The 22259-nt window shown below is 39.3% G+C and overlaps 1 protein-coding gene across 5 annotated transcripts in view; it reads right to left on the reverse strand.

Moving 5' to 3' along the window:
* Positions 1–22259, reverse strand: part of LOC108697591 (eukaryotic translation initiation factor 2-alpha kinase 3) — a 47279-nt gene that overhangs the window by 7895 nt on the left and 17125 nt on the right. For 3 of the 5 annotated variants that reach the window (XM_018227775.2, XM_018227766.2, XM_041587478.1), the window contains exons 4-14: positions 21860–21990; positions 20263–20497; positions 18409–18571; positions 15996–16136; positions 14169–14291; positions 9332–9439; positions 7304–7527; positions 5422–5531; positions 3757–3879; positions 2400–2549; positions 866–1628 (exon numbers count right to left, since the gene is read on the reverse strand). In XM_018227775.2, the coding sequence (XP_018083264.1) occupies positions 866–1628; positions 2400–2549; positions 3757–3879; positions 5422–5531; positions 7304–7527; positions 9332–9439; positions 14169–14291; positions 15996–16136; positions 18409–18571; positions 20263–20497; positions 21860–21990 (2271 nt within the window). Of the gene's footprint in view, positions 1–865; positions 1629–2399; positions 2550–3756; positions 3880–5421; positions 5532–7303; positions 7528–9331; positions 9440–14168; positions 14292–15995; positions 16137–18408; positions 18572–20262; positions 20498–21859; positions 22076–22259 lie in introns of all 5 variants that reach the window. The other 2 variants (XM_041587481.1, XM_018227780.2) reach the window with 2 other exon arrangements.

Below are 22259 nucleotides of genomic sequence, written 5' to 3' on the forward strand. Positions count from 1 at the left end.
ACACTGAAATCCATTTCTCAAAAGAGCAAACAGATTTTTTTATATTTAATTTTCAAATCTGACACGAGGCTAGACAGTCAGTTTCCCAGCTGCCCCCAGTCATGTGACTTGTGCTCTGATAAACTTCAGTCACTCTTTACTGCAAGTTGGAGTGATATCACCCCCTCCCTCCCCCCCAGCAGCCTAACAACAGAACAATGGGAAGGTAACCAGATAACAGCTCCCTAACACAAGATAACAGCTGCCTGGTAGATCTAAGAACAGCACTCAATAGCAGTGTCGGACTGGGATGCCAGGGGCCCACCAGAAAACCCTAGACCGGGGCCCACCAGAAAACTTTAGACCATGGGCCCACTTTCCAAACTATTATTCCTCTTCATTTAACCTCTTTATTCTCCTAGTTTTTTATATCTCCTTACTATACTCTAGTCTTTCAACATTAAGCCTATTTTTTTCCATGAAGAAATAGAGAATGACCATGAAATTGACTAAATGGTTAGAAGCAAGAGGGCCCACTGACACCTGGGCCCACCGGGAGTTTTCCTGGTATCCCGGTGGGCCAGTCCGACACTGTTCAATAGTAAAATCCAGGTCCCACTGAGACACATTCAGTTACATTGAGTAGGAGAAACAAAAGCCTGCCAGAAAGCAGTTCCATCCTAAACTGCAGGCTCTTTCTGAAAGCACATGACCAGGCAAAATGACCTGAGTGGCACCTACACACCAATATTACAACTAAAAAAAAAAAATACACTTGCTGGTTCAGGAATGACATTTTATATTGTAGAGTGAATTATTTGCAGTGTAATTTAGAAATAAAAACTACATCATAAAAATCATGACACCCTTTTAAAAAGGTACAAACCTTGAGATCTCTGTGCATAAGCCCTTTGCTGTGTAAAAACTGCACGGCTTCTGCAATCTGCAAAAATACATGCAAACTTTCAGCCTGGGGCCGCTCCTCAAGCGTGCAACGCACACTCATCCAGTCTTTCAGGTTCTCTTTGCGGCACAGCTGCATCTGAATGTAGAGGTACACCTTGGGAGAGCTGGGCTTTATGCTTTCAGCAGTGTTTTTAGCTAAATCCAGACATAAGGATTTGGGCCTGGGAGGTGATTGGGATAAAGTGCTTGTGGAGGTGGCTTTGCTTTCATTAGTGTCTTTGGTTCCGCTCTCTCTTTCTGAAAACTCACTATTTGTGAGAAGGACTGAGACCTCTGCCTTGTCTACATGGTTGGAAGAGTTGTCACAACCAGAGTCTTCAAAAACAATCGAGGATGAGGTCCTTTCGTGAACCCCTATATCTGCCACCGTACGAGGGCAATGTTCATACCAGATTCCCGAGTTCTCATCTGAGCTATGATCTAAATCACAGTCGGAAAGGCAACTGTCCTGCAGGTTCACCAGGGCAACTGAAGACTCATTCAAAGACTCTGCTCTGGACTGCCTGCGAGGATATGCCTCAGAATTTTCTCCTTGCACAGCAACAAATGCAGCAGAAAGGGAGCTGTAGCTTTCCGATGGGGTGATTACTTCTACTTGCTCCTTCATGGAGTATGGATCAATGCTCCGGACTTTGACTGACAGACCATCCAGCGGGGTGGGAGAGCTTAGTGGCCAATCAGTGCTAAAAGAAAAAACAAAAGAAGCAATACTGTATTACTGATTAAATTGTAACAAGTCAGTCTCTCGCGCTAAGACTTCTGAGATGAATGTGGGTGCAGGTCAAAAATACTGTAGTTAAATCTGTTCAAAGACCCTCACTCCAATCTGTGATAAATTAATTTGCTTTTGTTTTGTACATTTCGTACATCCGACGTTTCAGCCCACATTAGAGCCTTTTTCGATGTGGGCTGAAACGTTGGATGTATATGTACATATACAAGCAAATTTATTATAGATTATATTGTCAGCTATCCTGACAATAAAAGCTTACAGGGGTAGATATGTTATAGAATGGTCAATTCTAAGCAACTTTTTAATTGGTTTCTTTATTTACTTTTTATAGTTTTGTATTTATTTGCCCTCTTCTTCTGACTCTTTCGAGCTTTTAAATGGGGGTCACTGATCCAATCCAAATGCTCTGTAAGGTTGCAAATGTATTGTTACTCATCTTTCTCTCCTATTCAATATAGCAGTCTCTTATTTCAAATCAATGCATGGTTGCTAGGGTAATTTGGACCCTAGCAACTAGATTGCTGAAATCGCAAAATGGAGAGCTGCTGAATAAAACGCGAAATAACAAAAAACCTCAAATGATGAAAAATAAATAATATGTAGTGAAAAAGTAAAAAACTAACATGGAAGATAGAGGAAAAGCCTTTACAAAAAGGTGTTTCATTCTACACATCTTATCAATTTACTGGTTAATGAATTTTCTGGACCTTTTCTTCATTACCTTCCATCCTTTAACCAGAGTTCATCCATCTTTTCCTGCCACAGTTCTGGGGGTGCTTCCAGCCATGCGTTGAAATAGCGCACAATGCCTGGGTGCTCCAGTTTGGCTAAGGCTTTCACCTCCCGCATCACTTTCTCCCGAGCAAGCTCCCTGAAAATATGAGTGTGTTCTGTTAATGAACTTACCAGTTGAATTATATCTATAAAGGGGAAGAATACAGCCCATATGATAAATAAGGATATCATAAAAGTCACTCCATGAACATATAGGAAGAAGGCTGAAGGCTGAAGACAGAACAGGTCACAGAACTCCAGACCAATATCAAGAGATACATTATTAGCTACAATACACAAGTCATTCAGGTGACACCACTGAGCAAATAAAATACTGATCACCACTTCACTTAAAAAACGTTGACTCTCTCCTCTTTGTTGGAGATGTAAGGTCAATCAGGGAACTCTGTTACATATATTCTGGAGTTGCCCCATCTTAAAACCGTTTTGGGACGCCATACAAAATGTTATATTAGAGATTAACACCAATATTATTAGACACTGCTAAGGCGTTAATCCCACTAAAATGGAAACAAACCAATCCCCCAGTAATCAAAGAGTGGTGCAATAAAGTGCTGGAAGTCTATAGATTTGAGCAGCTAAGACCTACAAGGAACGAGGAACTTCGCTAAAAAATGGTTCTATTGGACCCAATACCTAAGCTCTGACCAATACCTGCAGCTCAGCAAAACCTGATGCCAGATTCAGCAAAGGTGAGCATCCTATACCGTGATTTTGCGTAAGCCACTTTTCTGGTATCTTGAGAGCCAACATATTCCCTCTCACTAGCTTTCTCCCCCGGATTTCAGCTGCACTTACTCAGGTAAAGGGTATGCTTTCGTTAATAGATTTATACTGAATTTCATGAGAATGATCCTGGAAAGTTCTCCTCTTCCCCTCTAATCTTCCTCTCCTTTTCCGATCTTCTCGATCTTTTCTGTTATATTTGATTTAGACATAAGCTATTGATATACAGCAATATTCACTGGTTTCCCCACCGCCAACTTATGTCAGCATGGTTATTACGGCCTTCTTACGCGACTGGCCAGATATACCCCATCTGGAGGGTTGATAGTTGTTTCGGAGAAATGTATCAGATATGACATCATATTCAACCTCAACCACCTCTCCCTTTCACTCAGGTAGATGTTTTGGTATAGTAGGGCATCGGAGAGTGATCAGGATGTAGACACACCATAATGTTATGTATTGCTGTGAAATGCCGACATACAATTATTCTCCTTTTTCTTTCTGTATTATGGACTGTGTGAAACCATTAAAAAAAATGTTGTTTTAAAAATTACCTATTAGGAAGGCGGATTCTCTTGATTGCGTAGTTACAGTCATCGACTTTGTTTCTGGCTTCAAACACCACTCCGAACCCTCCACGGCCAAGACACTGAATGGGCTCAAAATCTGTGAGGTACCTGATGCGATGTAAAAAGATACATGTTAGCAAGAGGCATTCTGTAATTGGGTCTGTTATCTGGAAACCTGTTATCCAGAAAGCTCCACATTAAAGGCCATCTCCCATAGACTCAGTTTTACTCAAATAATTCGAAATAGTAAAAATGATTTCCTTGCTCTCTCTAATAAAACAGTTGCTTGTACTTGATCCTAACGAAGATATAATTAATCTTTAATGGAGGCAAAATAAACCTAATAAGTTTAACAAATGTTTAAATGATTTTTTAGTAGACTTAAGGTCTGGAGATCCAAATAACGGCGAGATCCTTATCTAGAAAACACCAGGTCCCAAGCAATCTGGGTAAAAGATGACATACCTGTATTTGATTAAGTAACTTTCATTGCATCTGTTTAAAGGAGAAGGAAAGCTATGGAGGCAGTTTATTGTCAATCGATTAGCTGCAATAATGCAAGCTAGAATGCTATATTTATTCTGTAGAATGTTTTACCATCTTTGAGTAAAAAGCTTAAAGTTTATTTAGGATAGCAGCTGCAGTATTAGCTTGGTGTGACATCACTTCCTGCCTGAGTCTCTCCCTGCTCACTTATAGCTCTGGGCTCAGATTACAGCAGAGAAGGGAGGAAGAGAGGAGCAAACTGAGCATGCTCAAGCCCCAGCCCTGGATGTTTAAGCTGAAAACAGGAAGTCTGATACAGAAGCCCATGAGTACACAATAGTAGGAAAGAAATGTGCTGTTTCTTTTGACAGAGCAGCACTACTATGAGGGTTTACTGGTGTATTTATATAGACCTTTCTGATTAGGCTTATTTAGTTTTAACCTTTCCTTTTCTTTTTTTATCCTGCAGTGGTTGAGGATGCGTTTGCTTCAGAAACACTACTATAGTTTATATAAACAAGCTGTTGTGTAGCAATGGGGGAAGCCATTCAAAAGAGAAAAGACTCAGGTTACACAGCAGATAGCAGATAAGCTCTGTAGAACACAATGGTGTTATTCGTTAGCCACTATTTATCCTGTACCACTTTTACGACTTTTTTCAATTTACACCATTGCTACACAGCACAGTTTATATGAACTATAGTAGTGTTTCTGAAGCAAACATCAATTTTACCAGTGCAGGGCAACAGTACATAATATTTGTATTACTTTCATTTTTAGGTGTTACTGCTCCTTTAAGGCTTGGTCTATCTGGACATCTTCTGGTACTCTGGCAAGCCAGCCCAACGCAGTTACCAATAATTTTTAATTTTGCATGTGCCCCTGCACTATTAAATGATGTAATAAAATAGAAGCCTTTTTTGCTAGACTGCTGTGCCCTGTTCACTCTAATCTTTTCCAACCCAGTTACCAAGAATCATAAATGAAACGGACTTTCGTATTTTCCCACTTTAGGAGAGAAGTTTTGATTTACAGATCTTTCAGAATACATTACATTCTAGCACTGTAGTCATTAGAATAGACTGGAAAAAAAAAATATCCTCAATTAATAAGTAGTTAATTAAGCTACTGAATAAGAGACAAGCATAAAGAGGGTGCCCATACCGCGACACGTAGCCACAATTCTTGTAGTCACTCAAGTTGTCTTTCAGATCTCCATTTACTGCATCGTATTTACTATCAGTTTGACACTGTGTCTCAGACTCTTTTCTCTTCTGATTGAAAGGGTTAAAAGAGGATAACACATTAGAAATTGAATAGAAGTCTGTTTGAAGAATATGAAGCATTGATGTATCACAGCATCACATGTCTCCTTGCACATTTATATTTTATAAACAATCCTTAAAGGGGAGCGATCGTAAAGACGGAAATTTAGTATAAGCTTCAGCATACTGAAATAATAAACTTTGTAAATACAATCAATTAAATATTCATTGTTTCTGAAATAATCAAGTTTATCTTCACTATTCCTCTCTCAGCATCTGTTTCTCTTCATTCTCTCTTCATGCAGCAGTTGAGTGTCAGATATTCATTGACAGTTAGATCCAATATATCTTATAGGGGGGACTCCCTTTCCTAGCAGATGATTAAGAGCTCACTCAAATAACTGATTCCAGTACAAACAAAATCTAACAAAACAACTGCCTTTTGCACAAATTCTGCATGTAGAGAGACATGATGTCTGGTGATTTTAATAGAGTGAGCTCTAATACATCTTCTAGGCAAAAGGAGCCCCCTATAAGATATATTGGATCTAACTGTCAATGAATATCTGACACCCAACTGCTGCATGAAGACAGAATGAAGAGAAACAGGTGCTAAGAGAGGGATAGTGATGATAAACTTGATTATTTCAGAAACTGTATAGAATATTTAAAGTGTTTGTTCACCTTTGAGATAATTTTAAGTATGATATAGAGAATGATATTCTGAGATAATTTGCAATTTGTTTTCATTGTTTTATTATTAAAGGTTTTTGAGTTATTTAGCTTTTTATTCAGCAGCTCTTCAAATTGAATTTTAAGCAATCTGGTAACTAGGGCCAAAACTACCCTAGCAACTATGCATTGATTTGAATAAGAGACTGGAATATGAATAGGAGATAGTCTGAATTGAAGGATCAGTAATAAAAAGTAGCAAAAAAAAAAAGTAGCAAATAACTATAAAACATAAATAATGAAAACCATTTGAAAAGTTGCTTAGAATTGGCCGTTCTATAGCATAATAAAAGTTACCTTAAAGGTGAACCACCCCTTTAATTGATTGTATTTAGAAGGTTTCTTATTTTAGGATGCTGAAGCCTATGTTAAATTTTCCTTTTCGCAAGAGTTCCCCTTTAAAGGGACATTTGCACAAAAACCAGCTGCGGATTGTTGATACTGTAGCATAAAAGGGCCTGAAGCAGCCGTGATACCATCCAGCTTTTCATAGATTGAATGGTTGTGATCCATTGTTTATGATGAATAACAAGCAAAATACCCATGACAATTAGATGACAGTTTGCAATGTGCTTGAATGTAAAACAGAATGGCATAGCATTTAAGGCTGAAAGCATGGTTTGTATGCTGTAGAGTAGAGTTCTGCAGTGGGCTACCCGCAAAAAACAGCGGTACCCTGTGGTTTGCAGGTAGAAGTTTCGGGAGCAGGTATAGACGTGGGCCAGAGGTTCTCCGGGTTTGCGGGTCGCGGTTCTTCTCGATAGCGAGTTTTACTCCTTTCTTTCGGATCACGCCTACTTCTAATGATGTCACTTTCGGTTTACGACAGCACTTCCTGTTTCTTGATGTTCAACAGGTTGCAGATCGGGTTGCGGTACTTGCGGGTCGGGTAGCGGGTCCAATTGGGTAAGCATGCGGGTTGCAGGTGTGGTTTGCGGGTCAGGTTTAACAAATTGGTTCCGCGCAGGACTCTTATAAGGTATTTCTCATATGTAACAAAACAGAAAAAGAAGCAGTTCACAATGTAACAAAGAAGTAGCATTACTTACTCTGGCATTGCTTAGATTTGGTTGGAACAGCTTGCGCACAACATAGGTGGTGGCAGTGATACAAAACAGGATCGTGCCCACAATCTCCTTCCACCAGTGCAGGAGAAGCACTGGATCCTTCTTCCGAATGTTCTTGTAGTTTGGATTCTCCAAGATTCCGACAGTGATCTGAGTGCCTCGCTTGTTGCGCTCCCTCTTGTAGTATGGCAAATAATAGCCGTTATCTACAACATACAGTTGGACAATATTTATACTTTTATTTATCGGAAGGTACTTTTTTTTGTTGTTGATCACGCAAATGAGGCGAATCTGAATAGTTTGCTACATTTGTTGTGCACATGGGGGTAACATTGGGAGGGATTAAGGAGTTTGAATAAATGAAGTGAACAGGGTGAATAGAGTACATGCCAAGACTGGGTATGGAATACACCAGGAGTACAGATCAAATGGCTCTCAACCCTCTAAATGTAGCTACTGTATGTGTATACAGCTCTGATCAATTTTGCAAGTAGTCATTGCACAAATCAGATGCAGAAATAATTTTATACTTTGTTCCACCCCTTCTGAGCAGTTGTGCAAGGGAAAAGTATATAACGAAGCAGTGAGTGTCAGCCAGTAATGATGAGCTCAAGGTGTCAGATAATATTGGTACTTGTATGGGAACCTTAAAGGAGAAACATACCGTAGCTAAAAAACTCCTACCCCTTTACCTTTGTAGACCCCTTCTCCCCCCCCAGCTTAGGTGGTACCCAGGGCAAATGCCCCTAAATTTTTACTTAGCTCTCGTGCAGATTCTGTACCCCCGCAGTTCACAGCAGGTGAGAGTATTTTCCAGTCCAGAATAACTGCGCAAATGTTGTGACTTTCAGCGCATGCGCAGTTGTTCAGGATCGTAAAAATTAATCCAAGAGCACATGCGCCGAAAACGAAGGTCTGCTTCCGAGGTTTAACGAAGAAAAGAAGATGGCTGCCGTGAACTGCGGGGGACAGAATCTGCTCCGAGGGGTAAGTAAAGAGTTAGGGGCATTTGCCCCGGGTGCCTAGGCTGGGGGGAGGAGGGTCTACAAAGGGTAGGGGTTTTTTATGTTTCGGGTTTGTTTCTCCTTTAACCCTGCTGATCTCATGGGGATAGAGGGAGATATAGTAAGGGTGTTTAAAAAAAAAAAATATTAAAAAAGAATTGATAGACTATTTTAACAGAAGCTCCGTTAAAGGGATTCTTCAGAGTAAAAATATAAACTGGGTAAATAGATAGGCTGTGCAAAATAAAAAATGTTTCTAATATAGTTAGTTCGCAAAAATGTAATGTATAAAGGCTGGAGTGACTGGATGTGTAACATAATAGCCAGAACACTACTTCCTGCTTTGCAGCTCTCTTGGTTTCCACTAATTGGTTACCAGGCAGTAACCAATCAGAGACTTGAGGGGGGCCACATGGTACATAACTGTTGCTTTTAAATCTGAGCTGAATGCTGAGAATCAATTGCAAACTCACTGAACAGTTATGTCCTATATGGGCCCCCCTTATAGTCGCTGACTAACAGAGTTAGAGAGCTGAAAAGCAGGAAGTAATGTTCTATTCGACATCCATAAACATTACAATTTTGGCTAACTATATTAAAAACATTTTTTTATTTTGCACAGCCTATCTATTTACCCAGTTTATATTTTTACACTGAACTATTCCTTTAAGCTCATACTGAAGGCAGGTGTAAGTTTTCCCCAATAATTTGGTCTCGTCTGTAGGTCCATTGGCACTTTTAGAAAGTTGAGAGCCAAGTTGATGTTGTGATAAAGAAAGCCACATCAGGTTAGCTTAGAATTATCGACGGGCTTGTGTCCGCAAGCCTATTAATGCACAGTATTAAGTTTTGGCACACAACAGAAACACACAGAGCCATGTTTCTTGTAACAACAGTGAGAGAGGAGTCGGCACAAACATGGTGGCTTAGTGGTTAGTGACAGTGGGAAGATGTTATATCCATATACATTACAATTTATATAGGACTGAACACTACAGTCTTGTACCAGTCGTTAGTGCTGGAGTATGGACTGAATGCCCAGCTGAGATCACAGGCACTACTATCTGTCTTGGAGCTCCTTGCTGTAGGAGTCGTGGGATTCCTTCAAGTTTTGCTAGAAATAAGCCAGACATTTTATTTCAGAGCTGCAGTCCCTCCAGTCTAGCACGTTAACAAACGAAAACCACAAAAAAAATTAAAAAAAAACAACGTTTTGGAAAGTTGATGGTAATACACAGAGTTTAAGGGGCCTGAGAGAATATAAACTGGAGTTCCATAAAAAGTAACCAAAGTAAAGGAGCAGATGGGTCAACTTACAAGGAAAAGTTTGACAAACTAAAGCGGTTCTCCTTTAAATAGTAGCACCCTACTTGGATATGGAGATATAGAAATCTTTCCACCATAATAAAAAGTTTATTTACAGTACAGATGGAGTAGGGATTCATTAGTCGGGTGTGTTGGACTTATATGGGGTTTTGGGAAATTTTAATTTAAAAGAACTGTCTCTTTTCAAACTTACATGAGGTCATTTGTAAACAATGGGCAAATTTGCAACAGGGCAGAAACCCATAGCAACCAATCCGTGATTAGCTTTTACCAGTCAGCTGCAGGTTGAACACTGAAAGCAATTATCTGATTGGCTGCCTCTTTTCAAACTAACTTACTGGGGGTCATTTATAAATACTAGGCAAATTTGCACCTGGGCAGTAATCCATAGCAACCAATCAGTGATCATCTTTTTATCAGTCAGCTGCAGGTTGAACACTGAAAGCAATCATCTGATTGGTTGCCATGGGTTACTGCCCAGGAGCAAATCCTACCCAGTGTTTATCAATGAGCCTTACTAGGTTACCTTGCTATGTTACTTGATATGAAGTTTTAATACTGTATGTGACCTGGCTTATACGGAGAGCTAATAATATTTGATATATGGATTATTTATTTGCATAAATTGTCCAGTTTAGAAAGTGATGATGCATCAGTTATGAGCAAGTGCCTTCAAAAGGGAAAGGACATTTGGAGAAGAAGCGATTAGTACTCATGCAACAAGGAAGAAGAGGGTCATGCCCAGCATCCAAGAGATTTGTCAAATGCAAACAAGAGGCAGTATTAATTCATGACATGCCACTAAATAAGAGGGACACCATCCTTATAATAAGAGTCTTGAATTGCCCGGCAATGACCGTTACCTCAAACTGTAAGCCACACCAAAGGAGAACAGAATGACTCCATTCCCGCAAGATGTGCATGCGCAGAACCTATCCCTACAGATTTAAAAAATATCCAACATGTAGCAAACCATAGTGCAAATTTATGTGAAGACAGAAAAACAAATTTCACTGGCACTGTATATTGTGAGTGGGTCCCTAAGCTCAGTAAGTGACAGCAGCACAGAGCATGTGCAGTGAATCAGCAGAAAAGAAGATGGGGAGCTACTGGGGCATCTTTGGAGACACAGATCTTTACTGCTAAAGGGCTGTGGTTGCCTTGGGCTGGTACAGAAGCTCAAAACATAATGTACAACATTTCTGCCCTCCTTCTTTAGTTAGGCTTTAGTTCTCCTTTAAGATAAGCCCACCTACATGCTGTTTTTACCAGTTTACCATAAACGTTTGGTTACCGAAGTGGTCACATCCATGTTACTGCTTTAGGTTTGGATTAATGATATGCACAGGACAGACCCACAGGTTTACACTGGAAAATAGGTCACAAATAAAATGTGGGTTTTCTGTGCCCAGCCACAATACATATCTTTTCATTTCACAGGTCTCCAGAAAGCATCATTGGTGGCAGTATTTCTGGTTCACAGTTTATGATTAAAGGAAAACTATACCCCCCAAATAATGTAGGTCTCTATAAAAAGATATTGCATAAAACTGCTCATTTGTAAAATCCTGCTTCATGTAAATAAACCATTTTCATAATAATATACTTGTCTAGTAGTATGTGCCATTGGGTAATCATAAATAGAAAATTGCCATTTTAAAAAATAAGGGCCGCCCCCTGGGATCGTAGGATTCACTGTACTCACAAACATACCAACAAACCATACATGTTAGGTCACATGAGCCAATTAACAGACAGAGTTGTGTCTTTTGCTTCCACAGTTCTTCCTGTTACAGTTAGAGCTGCAGTATTTCTGGTCAGGTGATCTCTGAGGCAACACACAGACCATCACGAAATGGTGGCTCAAGGCAAGAGATGTAAAAGGGCAATATTTACTTAAATATATATTCCAGTTTGGTAAGATTCTTTAATATGCCACTTAATATGATATGAACTATCTGTTGCTTAAGTGTTCATTTTGGGGGTATAGTTTTCCTTTAAGACATATAGGGGCTGATTCACTATGGGTTAATTAACCCTCGATATTCAACTAGGAATTGAAATCCTTCGACTAGCGATCGGATAATTCCTTCGATCGAACGATAAAATCCTTTGAATCGAACGATTCGAAGGATTTTAATCCAACGATCAAAGAAATATCCTTTGATCAAAAAAAGTTAGGCAAGCCTATGGGGACCTACCCCATAGGCTAACTATGGGGCAAAACTATGGGGCAAACTTCGCCGCACTTCGCCAGGCGTAGTTTCGCCAGCGCTCCGCAAATTCACTAAAATCCGAAGTTGCGCACAGGGGTAGTGTAAGGTTGCGAAGTTGCGCTAGCATTGATTCGCTATGTAAATCGAAGTTATGCTAGCGAAGGCTAATTTGCATACGGCGCGAAATTCAAATTTCAATGGAGGAACACGTATCAGCACTACAAATGCCTAGAAAACCTTCAAATCATCAAATAAAATTTTTATTTTGCCCTACACATGTGCCCACTGTATAGTTAAGTTGCCATGAGTCAGGAAATGTAGGGGGGAAGGAGGGGAGCCCCAAAAAAATTTTTGATCTTTTTCAGCCTATCACCCATAATGTAGAAAACACGCCAGCGTTTTTTGGGACTTAGAAAAATGTTTGACTTTTTTTGAAACAATCCCTATCTACTCTATTGCGCTTTGCCAGGTCTGAGGTGGCGAAGGAAGTCTAGCGTAAAAGGTAGCGTTCAGTACACTGCGCAAGTTAGTGAATTTGCGTAGTTACGTCGCTAGCGAAAATTCGCCTGGCGTAAGGGTGCGAAGTAACACTAGCGAAACTACGCCAGCGTTCGTTAGTGAATTTGCGCAGTAACGAAAATGCCAAACGCTAGCGAATTAACGCTAGCGTTCTGTGCTTCGGCGCTTAGTGAATTTGCCCCATTGACTTCGGTAGCTTTTATCTGCCGAACTAGGGGGTCGAAGTTTTTTTTTAAAGAGACAGTACTTCGACTATCGAATGGTCGAACAGTCGAACGATTTTTACTACGAATCCTTCGATTCAAAGTCGTAGTCGAAGGTCGAAGTAGCCCAAAAAAACCTTCGAAATTCTAAGTTTTTTTACTTCGAATCCTTCACTCCAATTTAGTGAATCGGCCCCTAAGACTACGGATGCACCGAATCCCCAAATCCTCGGTGAAAGATTCAGCCGAATACCGAACTGAATCCAAATTTGCACATGCAAATTAGGGGCAGGAAAGGAAAAAGTGGGAAAAATTCTTCTTTTTTGACGAAAAGTCATGTGATTTTTCCTACCCGCCCCAAATTTACATATTCAAATTAGGATTCGGTTCGGCCAGGCATAAGGATTTGGCCAAATCCTGTTGAAAAAGGCCGAATCCCAAACCGAATCCTGGATTCGGTGCATCTCTAATTAAGAGACATGAACAGTCCTTTTTACGGTGATACATATTCTACACTATAGGTGGTTATACACAAGGAGATCTCTCCCCGATATGCCCACATTGAAGTGGGCGATATTGGGCTGATCCGATTGTTGGGCCCAACGATCGGATCAGAATGGAGGCCAAACGGGCAGTCGGATCAGATCAAAGAAAGGGATGCGGCCGCAATCCTTCAGGATTTTTTACCCTGCCCGTTCAGCATCTGGTTGACTTTCGGCCAGATATCGATTAGGAAAGCCCGTCGGAGGGCTCTACACGAGCCGACAATCTGCCGACTTGGTCTGTCGGCAGCTTTTATCAGCCCTGTATGGAGGCCTTTAGGTGCAGATTTATTAAGGGTCGAATTGGAAATTAGAATTTTTAAATTTTTTCAAATCTCTCAAATTCGAATTGTGAATTATCCAAACTGGATTTGAATTTTAATTGAATTTGAGATTTATCAAATGTATAACCTGGGAATACTTCGAATTTGACTATTTGCCAGATTAAACCTGCCAAGTTTATGTGCAAGTCAATGAGAGAGGTCCAGTGACTAATTTGAAGATGTTATTTGCCTTCCTGACATTCGAGTATTTTTCAGAGTTTAGCCTAATTTGCCAATCGAATTTAGAGTATATTCTAATTTATTAGAGTTAAAAAAAAAAAAAAAAAAAAAAAAAAAAACTCATGAATTTCGAAATTCGACCTTTGATAAATTGATAAATAGGCCTCTTAGTGACAGCCAAGAAAAGTGTGTAAGTAAGCCGAGATCAAAGTTTAGTGCTTGGATCACTGAAAAATATTATGATTTCTGTTCATCATTTATCTCAGTCTGGCTTGCCAGACACCTTCACCAAGAAGCAAGAAATGTTAAAGGGGATAAACTAACGATAGACAAAAAAGTGAGAAATGCATCAGTCGTACAAGGCCCAGTGATATTGCAACTGCCATATGAATGCCACTGGATTTTTGGTGATCAAGGTCTAGCACCTGTTGTATTTTAAACAATATTACAAGTCAGCATTAGCCAAAATAAGATCCTGAAGATTCAAGGCATTTCTGAAAAAGTAAAAAATAAAAAAGTAGCCTTTAATCTTACCATATGGATATTGCAGAACGGAAAGTGCCCCATTACTGTATTCTTCATGAGAGAACTTATCATTGCTCAGGCATTTGTCAAACTCATCTGAGCCAACCAGCACAGGGGTACGGGAGGGAGAGTCTGAAATTAATAATGAGGCATCAAGAAGGTTACATAACATATCATAGAAAAATAGGTATTTAGTAGGTTACTAGTCTCTACAGGGACGGTCAAAAAGGGCCCATGATTTTTGGGATAAAGCCCCGAGTTCACAAGGGTATAATCATTCAAAACAAGTTATCCCAAAACTCTACATTATATCAAAAAAGCATGTTAAAAAGATAGTTATACAGACCACATAGTATCCAGCCTTACGCATTTTATACCCCCTGGTACTTAATCATAGGCATTAATGATCCCCACCAGATCATGAAGATTTATGCCCAAACTGGCCCCATATTTTTGTTTCTAACACCAATCAATTATTGCCAATTAAAAGTGAGACAGAGTTCACAGTATCTAATATCAACTTTAATCTATATATCTGAACAAAATATTTGTACTTGAGATCACTTTTAAAGATTGTATTGAAATCGGAGCAATTACCCTGTTTAACATTGATTTTGTATGGTACTTACCTTTTATAGAGTTTTCAACAGGGTTCACAACATATGTCTTTATAATTATATAACGTGTACTATTTAAAGTGATACTGTCATGGGAAAACGTTTTTTTCAAAATGCATCAGTTAATAGTGCTGCTCCAGCAAAATTCTGCACTGAAATCTATTTTCAAAAGAGCAAACTGAATTTTTAATATTCGATTTTGAAATCTGACATGGGGCTAGACATATTGTCAGTTTCCCAGCTGCCGCCAGTCACGTGACTTGTGCTCTGATAAACTTTATTCACTCTTTACTGCTGTATTGCAAGTTAGAGTGATATCACCCCCCCCCCCCCCCGCCTAACAACAGAACAATGGGAAGGTAACGAGATAGCAGCTCCCCAACACAAGATAACAGCTGCCTGATTCAGTTACATTATGTAGGAGAAATAACAGCCTGCCAGAAAGTAGTTCCATCCTAAAGTGCAGGCACAAGTCACATGACTGGGGCAGCTGGGAAACTGGCAATATGTCTAGCCCCATGTCAAATTTTAAAATTGAATATAAAAAAATCTGTTTGCTCTTTTGAGAAATGGATTTTAGTGCAGAAGTCTGCTGGAGCAGCACTATTAACTGAAAAAATAAAAAAAAAAACATGTTTTCCCATGACAGTATCCCTTTAAGTTATTTCTAATGCTAAATCTGGGCAGAACAAGGAATAGAACCCTAATATATGTATATGAAGAAAACTTGCTCTGACATCAGAGTATGATGTGGCAATAATTGATTGGTTTTAGAAACAAAAAGGTGGGACCAGTTTGGGTATAAATCATCATGATCTGGTGGGGATCATTAATGCCTATGATTAAGTACCAGGGCGTATGAAACTCGTAAGGCGGAATACCATGTGGTCTGTATCACTATCTTTAAAGGGATCCAGTCATCGTAAAACATGTAATATACAGTTTTGGGATAACTTGTTTTGGTTTTGAATACATAAAATATCAGACAAATACAGAGCTGGCACATGCTGCTATACTAAAATCCCCAGCAGCTGTGATTCCGAGTTCTCCATTAGCAAAAGATCGAGAACCAAGAAAGACAGCACTGCTGATGCCTGATTATTTTATCACAGGGTATACAAAAACAAAATAAAATTTGTTCTATTAATCAGCATTTTGCCAGTAGCACTTTAATATGTCTGAGAACCCATTCCAGTACTAAAATGGAAATGGTGCTTACGAATTAAAGGTTTCCACTTAATCCTGGGTAAAGATACAATAGCATTGTCCTTGTTCCTTGTATCCAGTGCAGTTGGATTTACAGGAAACTTTTCAGAGAGTCTAACGGACGACTGAAGGTAAAGCTGTCCACGGAACATTCCTAAATAGAATAAAAAAAAAAAAAAAACAATTATAAAGGAATTATTGTAAATACACTGATTTGCCGTTTGTGTAACTTGCATTTGTCTCTTTTAAAAAAGAAAAAAGGCACACTGACCATGTAGGAAACAGCATATACTTTTGGAACTATGCAAACAGCTGCCAGATTTAGCATTTAAAGGGCTTGTTCACCTTCCAAACACTTATTTCAGTTCAATTGTTTTCAGATTGTTCACCAGAAATAAAGACTATTTTCAATTAATTTCTATTTTTTTTTTTTTTTTTTTTTTTTACAGTTTTTCCAAAATCTGTTAAAAGGGGTTGTTCACCTTTGAAATAACTTAGTATGATGTAGCGAGCGACATTATCAGACAATTTGCAATTTGTTTTCATTTTTTATTATTGAAGGTTTTTGAGTTATTTAGCTTTTTATTCAGCAGCTCTTCAATTTGCATCTTAACCAATATGGTAACTAGGGTCCAAACTAGCCTAGCAACCATGCACTGATTTGAATATGAGACTGGAATATGAATAGGAGAGGGTTTGAATAGTAGGATTGGTAATAAAAATTTATAATAAATTTGTAGTTTTACAGAGCATTTGTTTTTTAGGGCTTTAGCACACAGGCAGATTCAGGGAGATTTAGTCGCCTGGCAACTAATCGCCTCTTCTTCGGGGCGACAATCTCCCCGAACTGCCTTCTCCCTGCTAAAATGAAAAATCGCCTGCAAAAATGCACACACGGCGCCTCGATTTCCGAAGTCGCCTGATGTTTACTCGTGGGGCAACTTCCGAAAACGAAGCGCTGCGACTGCATTGCCGCAGGCGATTTTTTATTTTAGCAGGGGAAGGCAGTTCGGGGAGATTGACGCCCTGAATAAGAGGCGATTAGTCGCCAGGTGACTAAATCTCCCCGTGTGCTAGAGTCAGAAGAAAAAGGCAAATAACTGAGGGGCACATTTACTATTGGTCGAATATCGAGGGTTAATTAACCCTCGATATTCGACCGAAGTAAAATCCTTCGAATATCGAATTCGAAGGATTTACCGCAATTCGTTAATTCGAACGATCGTAGGAAAAATCATTCGATCGAACGATTCGAAGGATTTTAATTCATTGATCAAACGATTTTCCTTCGATAAAAAAATACTTAGAAAGCCTATGGGGACCTCGGTAGGTTTTAGGTGGCGAAGTAGGTGTTCAAAGTTTTTTTAAAGAGACAGTACTTCGACTATCGAATGGTCGAACGATTTTTAGTTTGAATTGTTCGATTCGAAGTCGAAGTAGCCAATTCGATGGTCGAAATTCGAAGTAGTTTTTAATTCTATTCCTTCACTCAAGCTAAGTAAATGTGCCCCAAAAACTATAAAAAAAATAAATACTGAAAACCAATTGAAAAGTTGATTAGAATTGACCATTCTATAACATAATAAAAGTTGAAGCACCCCTTTATGTCGCTGTTTCTGTGGTTCCAATCTGGCAGCTCAGTAATTCAGGTGCAGACATTTTGCAACATTTAGTGGATACATTTCTCAGCAACATTTCTGGAGTATTAGCAACTATTGTATCAATTCTAACAGCTGCCTGTAATGAAACTAAGTGAGTCTGCTCAGCAGGGACAAACATATCAACTAAATGTATCAATTAAGACCAGTTTACAGGGTCAGCGACCCCCCTTCCATAGCTGCTTTAGAAGGTGAAAAATGACACTTTGCACTTACATGTTAGAAAAAAGGTCACACATAGAGAATAGAAAGTAATTGGAAAAAGTCTTTATTTATTGTAAACTATCTGAAACCAACTGAACTGGAAAAAAAAAAAGTGTTGGAAGGTGAACAACCCCTTTAAAGGACCAGTAACAGCAAAAAATGTTTTATAAAAATGTGTTTGTATGCTACGAAAAAAAGACACCAACACATATTAAACTTTAAAGTCGCTAGGTCTTTATTAAGAAATAACGTACCGAAAGTCCGCTTGCGCTCCTTTTCAGAAAAGGCGATCCATCGTGCGGTGCTCCATTTCTCCTCCCTGCCTTCCTTATAGGAGATAGCCAGGGAGGAGAAATCGAGCGCCGCATGATGGATCGTTGCCCTGTCGCGTTTCTGAAGAGGAGCGCAAGCAGAGTTTTGGTAAGTTATTTCTTAATAAAGACTTGGCGACTTAAAAAGTTTAAATATGTGTTGGTGTCTTTTTTTCGAAGCATACAAACAAATCTTTTTAAAAACATTTTTGCCGTTACTGGTCCTTTAAGAGTATGATGTCATGCAAAGTACCTAAGTAGAAACTGGACTCCGTGGCCCCTCTTGCTGCCTCTACAAGATCTTCTTCATCCTCAGGGATTTCATCATCTGACATATAGCTTGTATCATCGAAAAGGCTAATAGGAACAACTTTTCCATTTCGAACGAGCCAGGCTGAAGCGATTGGAGTGCAGAACTGCAAAGATTGGATCAGATTTATTAGAACAGAGAAAAATGCAAATACACGTTTAGATGAGATGTACAATGAAAGGAGGTGGAAAAAATCTACAATAAAGATCTACAAGTTGCAGCTCTTTAGAGATGTAGTATCTGTTGTAGAGCTCTATTAAAAGGGCCAGTAAAAGCAACTAGTAAAAATGTTTAGTTTACATTTAAAGGACCCGATTGAAAAGTTTACATACATGCCCCCTAGGCAAAGTGGAAGCAGTCTTATTTGAGAAAGTATGTAGCCATCAAAGGGATACTGTCGCGGGAAAACATTTTTTTTAAACATATCAGTTAATAGTGCTGCTCCAGCAGACTTCTGCACTGAAATCCATTTTTCAAAAGGGGAAACTGTTATTTTTATTTAATTTGGAAATCGGACATACTGTGACTTGTGCTCTGATAAACTTGTGCTCAGTTACTCTTTACTGCAAGCTGGAGTTATATTCCGCCCCCCCCCAGCAGCCCATCATCAGAACAATAGAAAGGTAGCCAGATCGCAGATCCCTGGTAGATCTAAGAACACTCAATAGTAAAATCCATGTCCCACATTCAGTTACATTGTGTAGGAGAAACAACAGCCTGCCAGAAAGCAGTTCCATCCTAAAGTGCTGGCTCTTTCTGAAATCACATGACCAGGCAAAATGACCTGCGATGCACCTACACACCAATTTTACAACTAAAAACACTTGCTGGTTCAGGAATGATTTTATACTGAAGTAGGAATTATATGCAGTGTTAGTCTAATTTAGGAATAAAAACTACACCATAAAAATTAGGGCTACACCGAATCCACTATTTTGGATTCGGCCGAAACCCCGAATCCTTTGTGAAAGATTCGGCCGAATACAAAACCGAATCCCAACCCTAATTTGCGTATGCAAATTAAGGATGGGAAAGGGAAAAAATTGTACTTCCTTGTTTTGTGACAAAAAGTCACGCGATTTCCCTCCCCACTCCTAATTTGCATATGCAAATTAGGGTTCGGATTCGGTTCGGCCGGGCAGAAGGATTCGGCCGAATCCTGCTGAAAAAAGCCGAATCCCGAACCGAATCCTGGATTTGGCACATCCCTAATAAAAATCATAACAGAATCCCTTTTATGAACATTTGACCAAAGTGACAGAATGCACACCTTTTCAACATGAGCTCAATAAACAGGGCTTGTGCTGAAAATACTTATGCCTGGTGTTTAACTATAGGAAAAAAAAAAAACTTTCCCTGCTTATAATGGATGGGTAGAATGGGAGGACGTTCAGTAAAAAAAACAAATACATCAACTAATTAGTTAGGTCCAACCAAAAATGATGACACGGCGACGATCAATCATGCGGCGCTCGATTTCTCCTCCCTGTCTATCTCCTATAAGGAGGAGAAATCAAGCGCCACACGATGGATCGCCTTATCTGAAGAGGAGCGCAAACCGAATTTCTGTAAGTTATTTCTAAAGCTTGTGCGATTTTAAAGTTTAATTAATCTTGGTGGGTTTTTTTCGTGGTGTACCAACAAATTATTTTTTTTTTAAAAAATTTGATGTTACTGGTCCTTTAAATTAGAGGTGACCCCAGTCTGACTTCAGATTTGCTGTGTCCAGACAGTCAAGGTTGAAAATCCGTTTATGGTTCAAGCAAACTAAAACTGTCAATCAAAGCTAATTTTTACCTGATGTTCCCACTCTAAATGGCCCAGCTTTCTGTTGAAAGCCATAACCTTCCAGTCAGCTACAGAAACCTTGATGGCCAAATCTGTGGTTCCAACTTCTTGGTCATCTCCATCAGAAATAATCCGAGACTCGTCTGTGCTATAGCTCGGCTCAAGCTGCCCTTCAATAAACCCAACTCCAGGCTCAATATCTGGGATATATCTCAATTCAAAGTGTCCAACGCTGAAATTCCACCTTAATAGGAATAAACATAGGGTTATGTATTTTACATACATACAGTAGAAGCCCCATTTTATGTTTTTTCCAGGGGACCAGAAAAAAAAATGGCGTAAAATCAAGGGAAATGTATTAGGGTTAGTTCACACAAGGAGATTCGGGGAGATTTTGTCACCTCGTTTCCTGAGTGACTATCTCCCCGAACTGCCTCAGCGTGTTTTCCCATAGGCTGCCTGCGCTAATGCACACACGGCAATGCGTTTTCCATAGTCGCCCGAAGTTGCAAAACACGGGGCGATTAGTCGCCAGGCGACTCGAATCTCCTGGTGTGGCTTTACCCTTATACGTAATATATACGGTAGGTGGGACGACAAAACAACAATGTAAAATGAGTGGAAACTTAAAATCAGGGGATGTAAAATTGAGGTTTCACTGTATATTAAAACATATCTCTGTAAATGTATTATTAGAGGGGTTAGCATAAAAAAAAAAAAAAATGTAAAAAAAAAAAAAAGGTAATTTAAAGGGGCGGTTCACCGTTAAGTTAACTTTTACTATGTTATAGAATGACTAATTCTAAGACACTTTTCATTTGGTCTTAGATTTATTTTAGGGATGCACCGAATCCAGGATTCGCTCGGGATGCGGCTTTTTTCAGCCGAATCCTTCTGCCACGCCGAACCAAATCCTAGTTTGTATATGCAAATTAGGGGCAGGGAGGGAAAGCATGTGACTATGTCACAAAACAAGTAGTAATAAATGTGTTACCCTTCCCACCCCTAATTTGCATATGCTAATTAGGATTTGGATTCGGTTCGGTATTCGGCCAAATCTTTCATTAAGGATTCGGCCGAATCCAAATTAGTGGATTAGGTGCATCCTATTTCTTATAGTTTTTTAATTATTTGCCTTCTTCTTACTCTTTCCAGCTTTCCATTGGGGGGTCACTGACCCCCATCTAAAAACAAATGCACTTTAAGGCTACAAACGTATTGTTAATGCTACTTTTTATGACTCATCCTTCTCTTCGGGTGCTATTTATATTCCAGTTTCATAATCAAAACTGCATGGTTGCTAGGGTAATTTGTACCTTAGCAAACAGAGTGCTGAAACTGAAAATGGAGAACTGCTGAATAAAACTCAAAAAAACACAATACTAAAAAGTGAAAACCAATTGTTAATTATCTGAGCATACCATTCTAAAATCATACTAGAAATTAATTTAAAGGTGAACAACTCCTTTAAAAAAATCCTCAGGCATAGACTAAAATCCTTTATAAAAAAGAAAAAAGAAAAAAAAGTTTTCATTTATGAAAAGATGATGCAAGAGTCGGACACTGAAAAAGAGCCAGCCTAATCCAGAGTCAACCCCACACTTACTTTTCATTCCCACTGCGGGGACCCACCGCCCGCACAGTTTTCTGCTTTCTGTGCAACAGCAATATATCATCCTGCTCAGATTCGTCTTCATTCCACCTCCGACAGCCCATGGCAGAGCAGATATATTTTACCTGGAGCAATATGAAAAGCAGTGTCAGACTTACATTCCTTAAATATTCTGCACCAGTGAAGGCTAAGATAGAATACACAGGCTCTCTGTAGGAAGAAAGAAAAATACATTTTTTATCGTATTTATTATTAGGCTCAGTTGCCCTTTAAAATTGTTTTTCTTTGCTACACAAACTGCATGCAAGCGGTTAGACTGATTCCGTAGTAACCTTAAACAGCTGCAAACACATAGAAGGTATAATCTTTGTAAACTTCCGTTATATGCCCTTGG

The sequence above is a fragment of the Xenopus laevis genome, chromosome 1L, assembly GCF_017654675.1.
Source record: "Xenopus laevis strain J_2021 chromosome 1L, Xenopus_laevis_v10.1, whole genome shotgun sequence".
NCBI lineage: Eukaryota > Metazoa > Chordata > Amphibia > Anura > Pipidae > Xenopus > Xenopus laevis.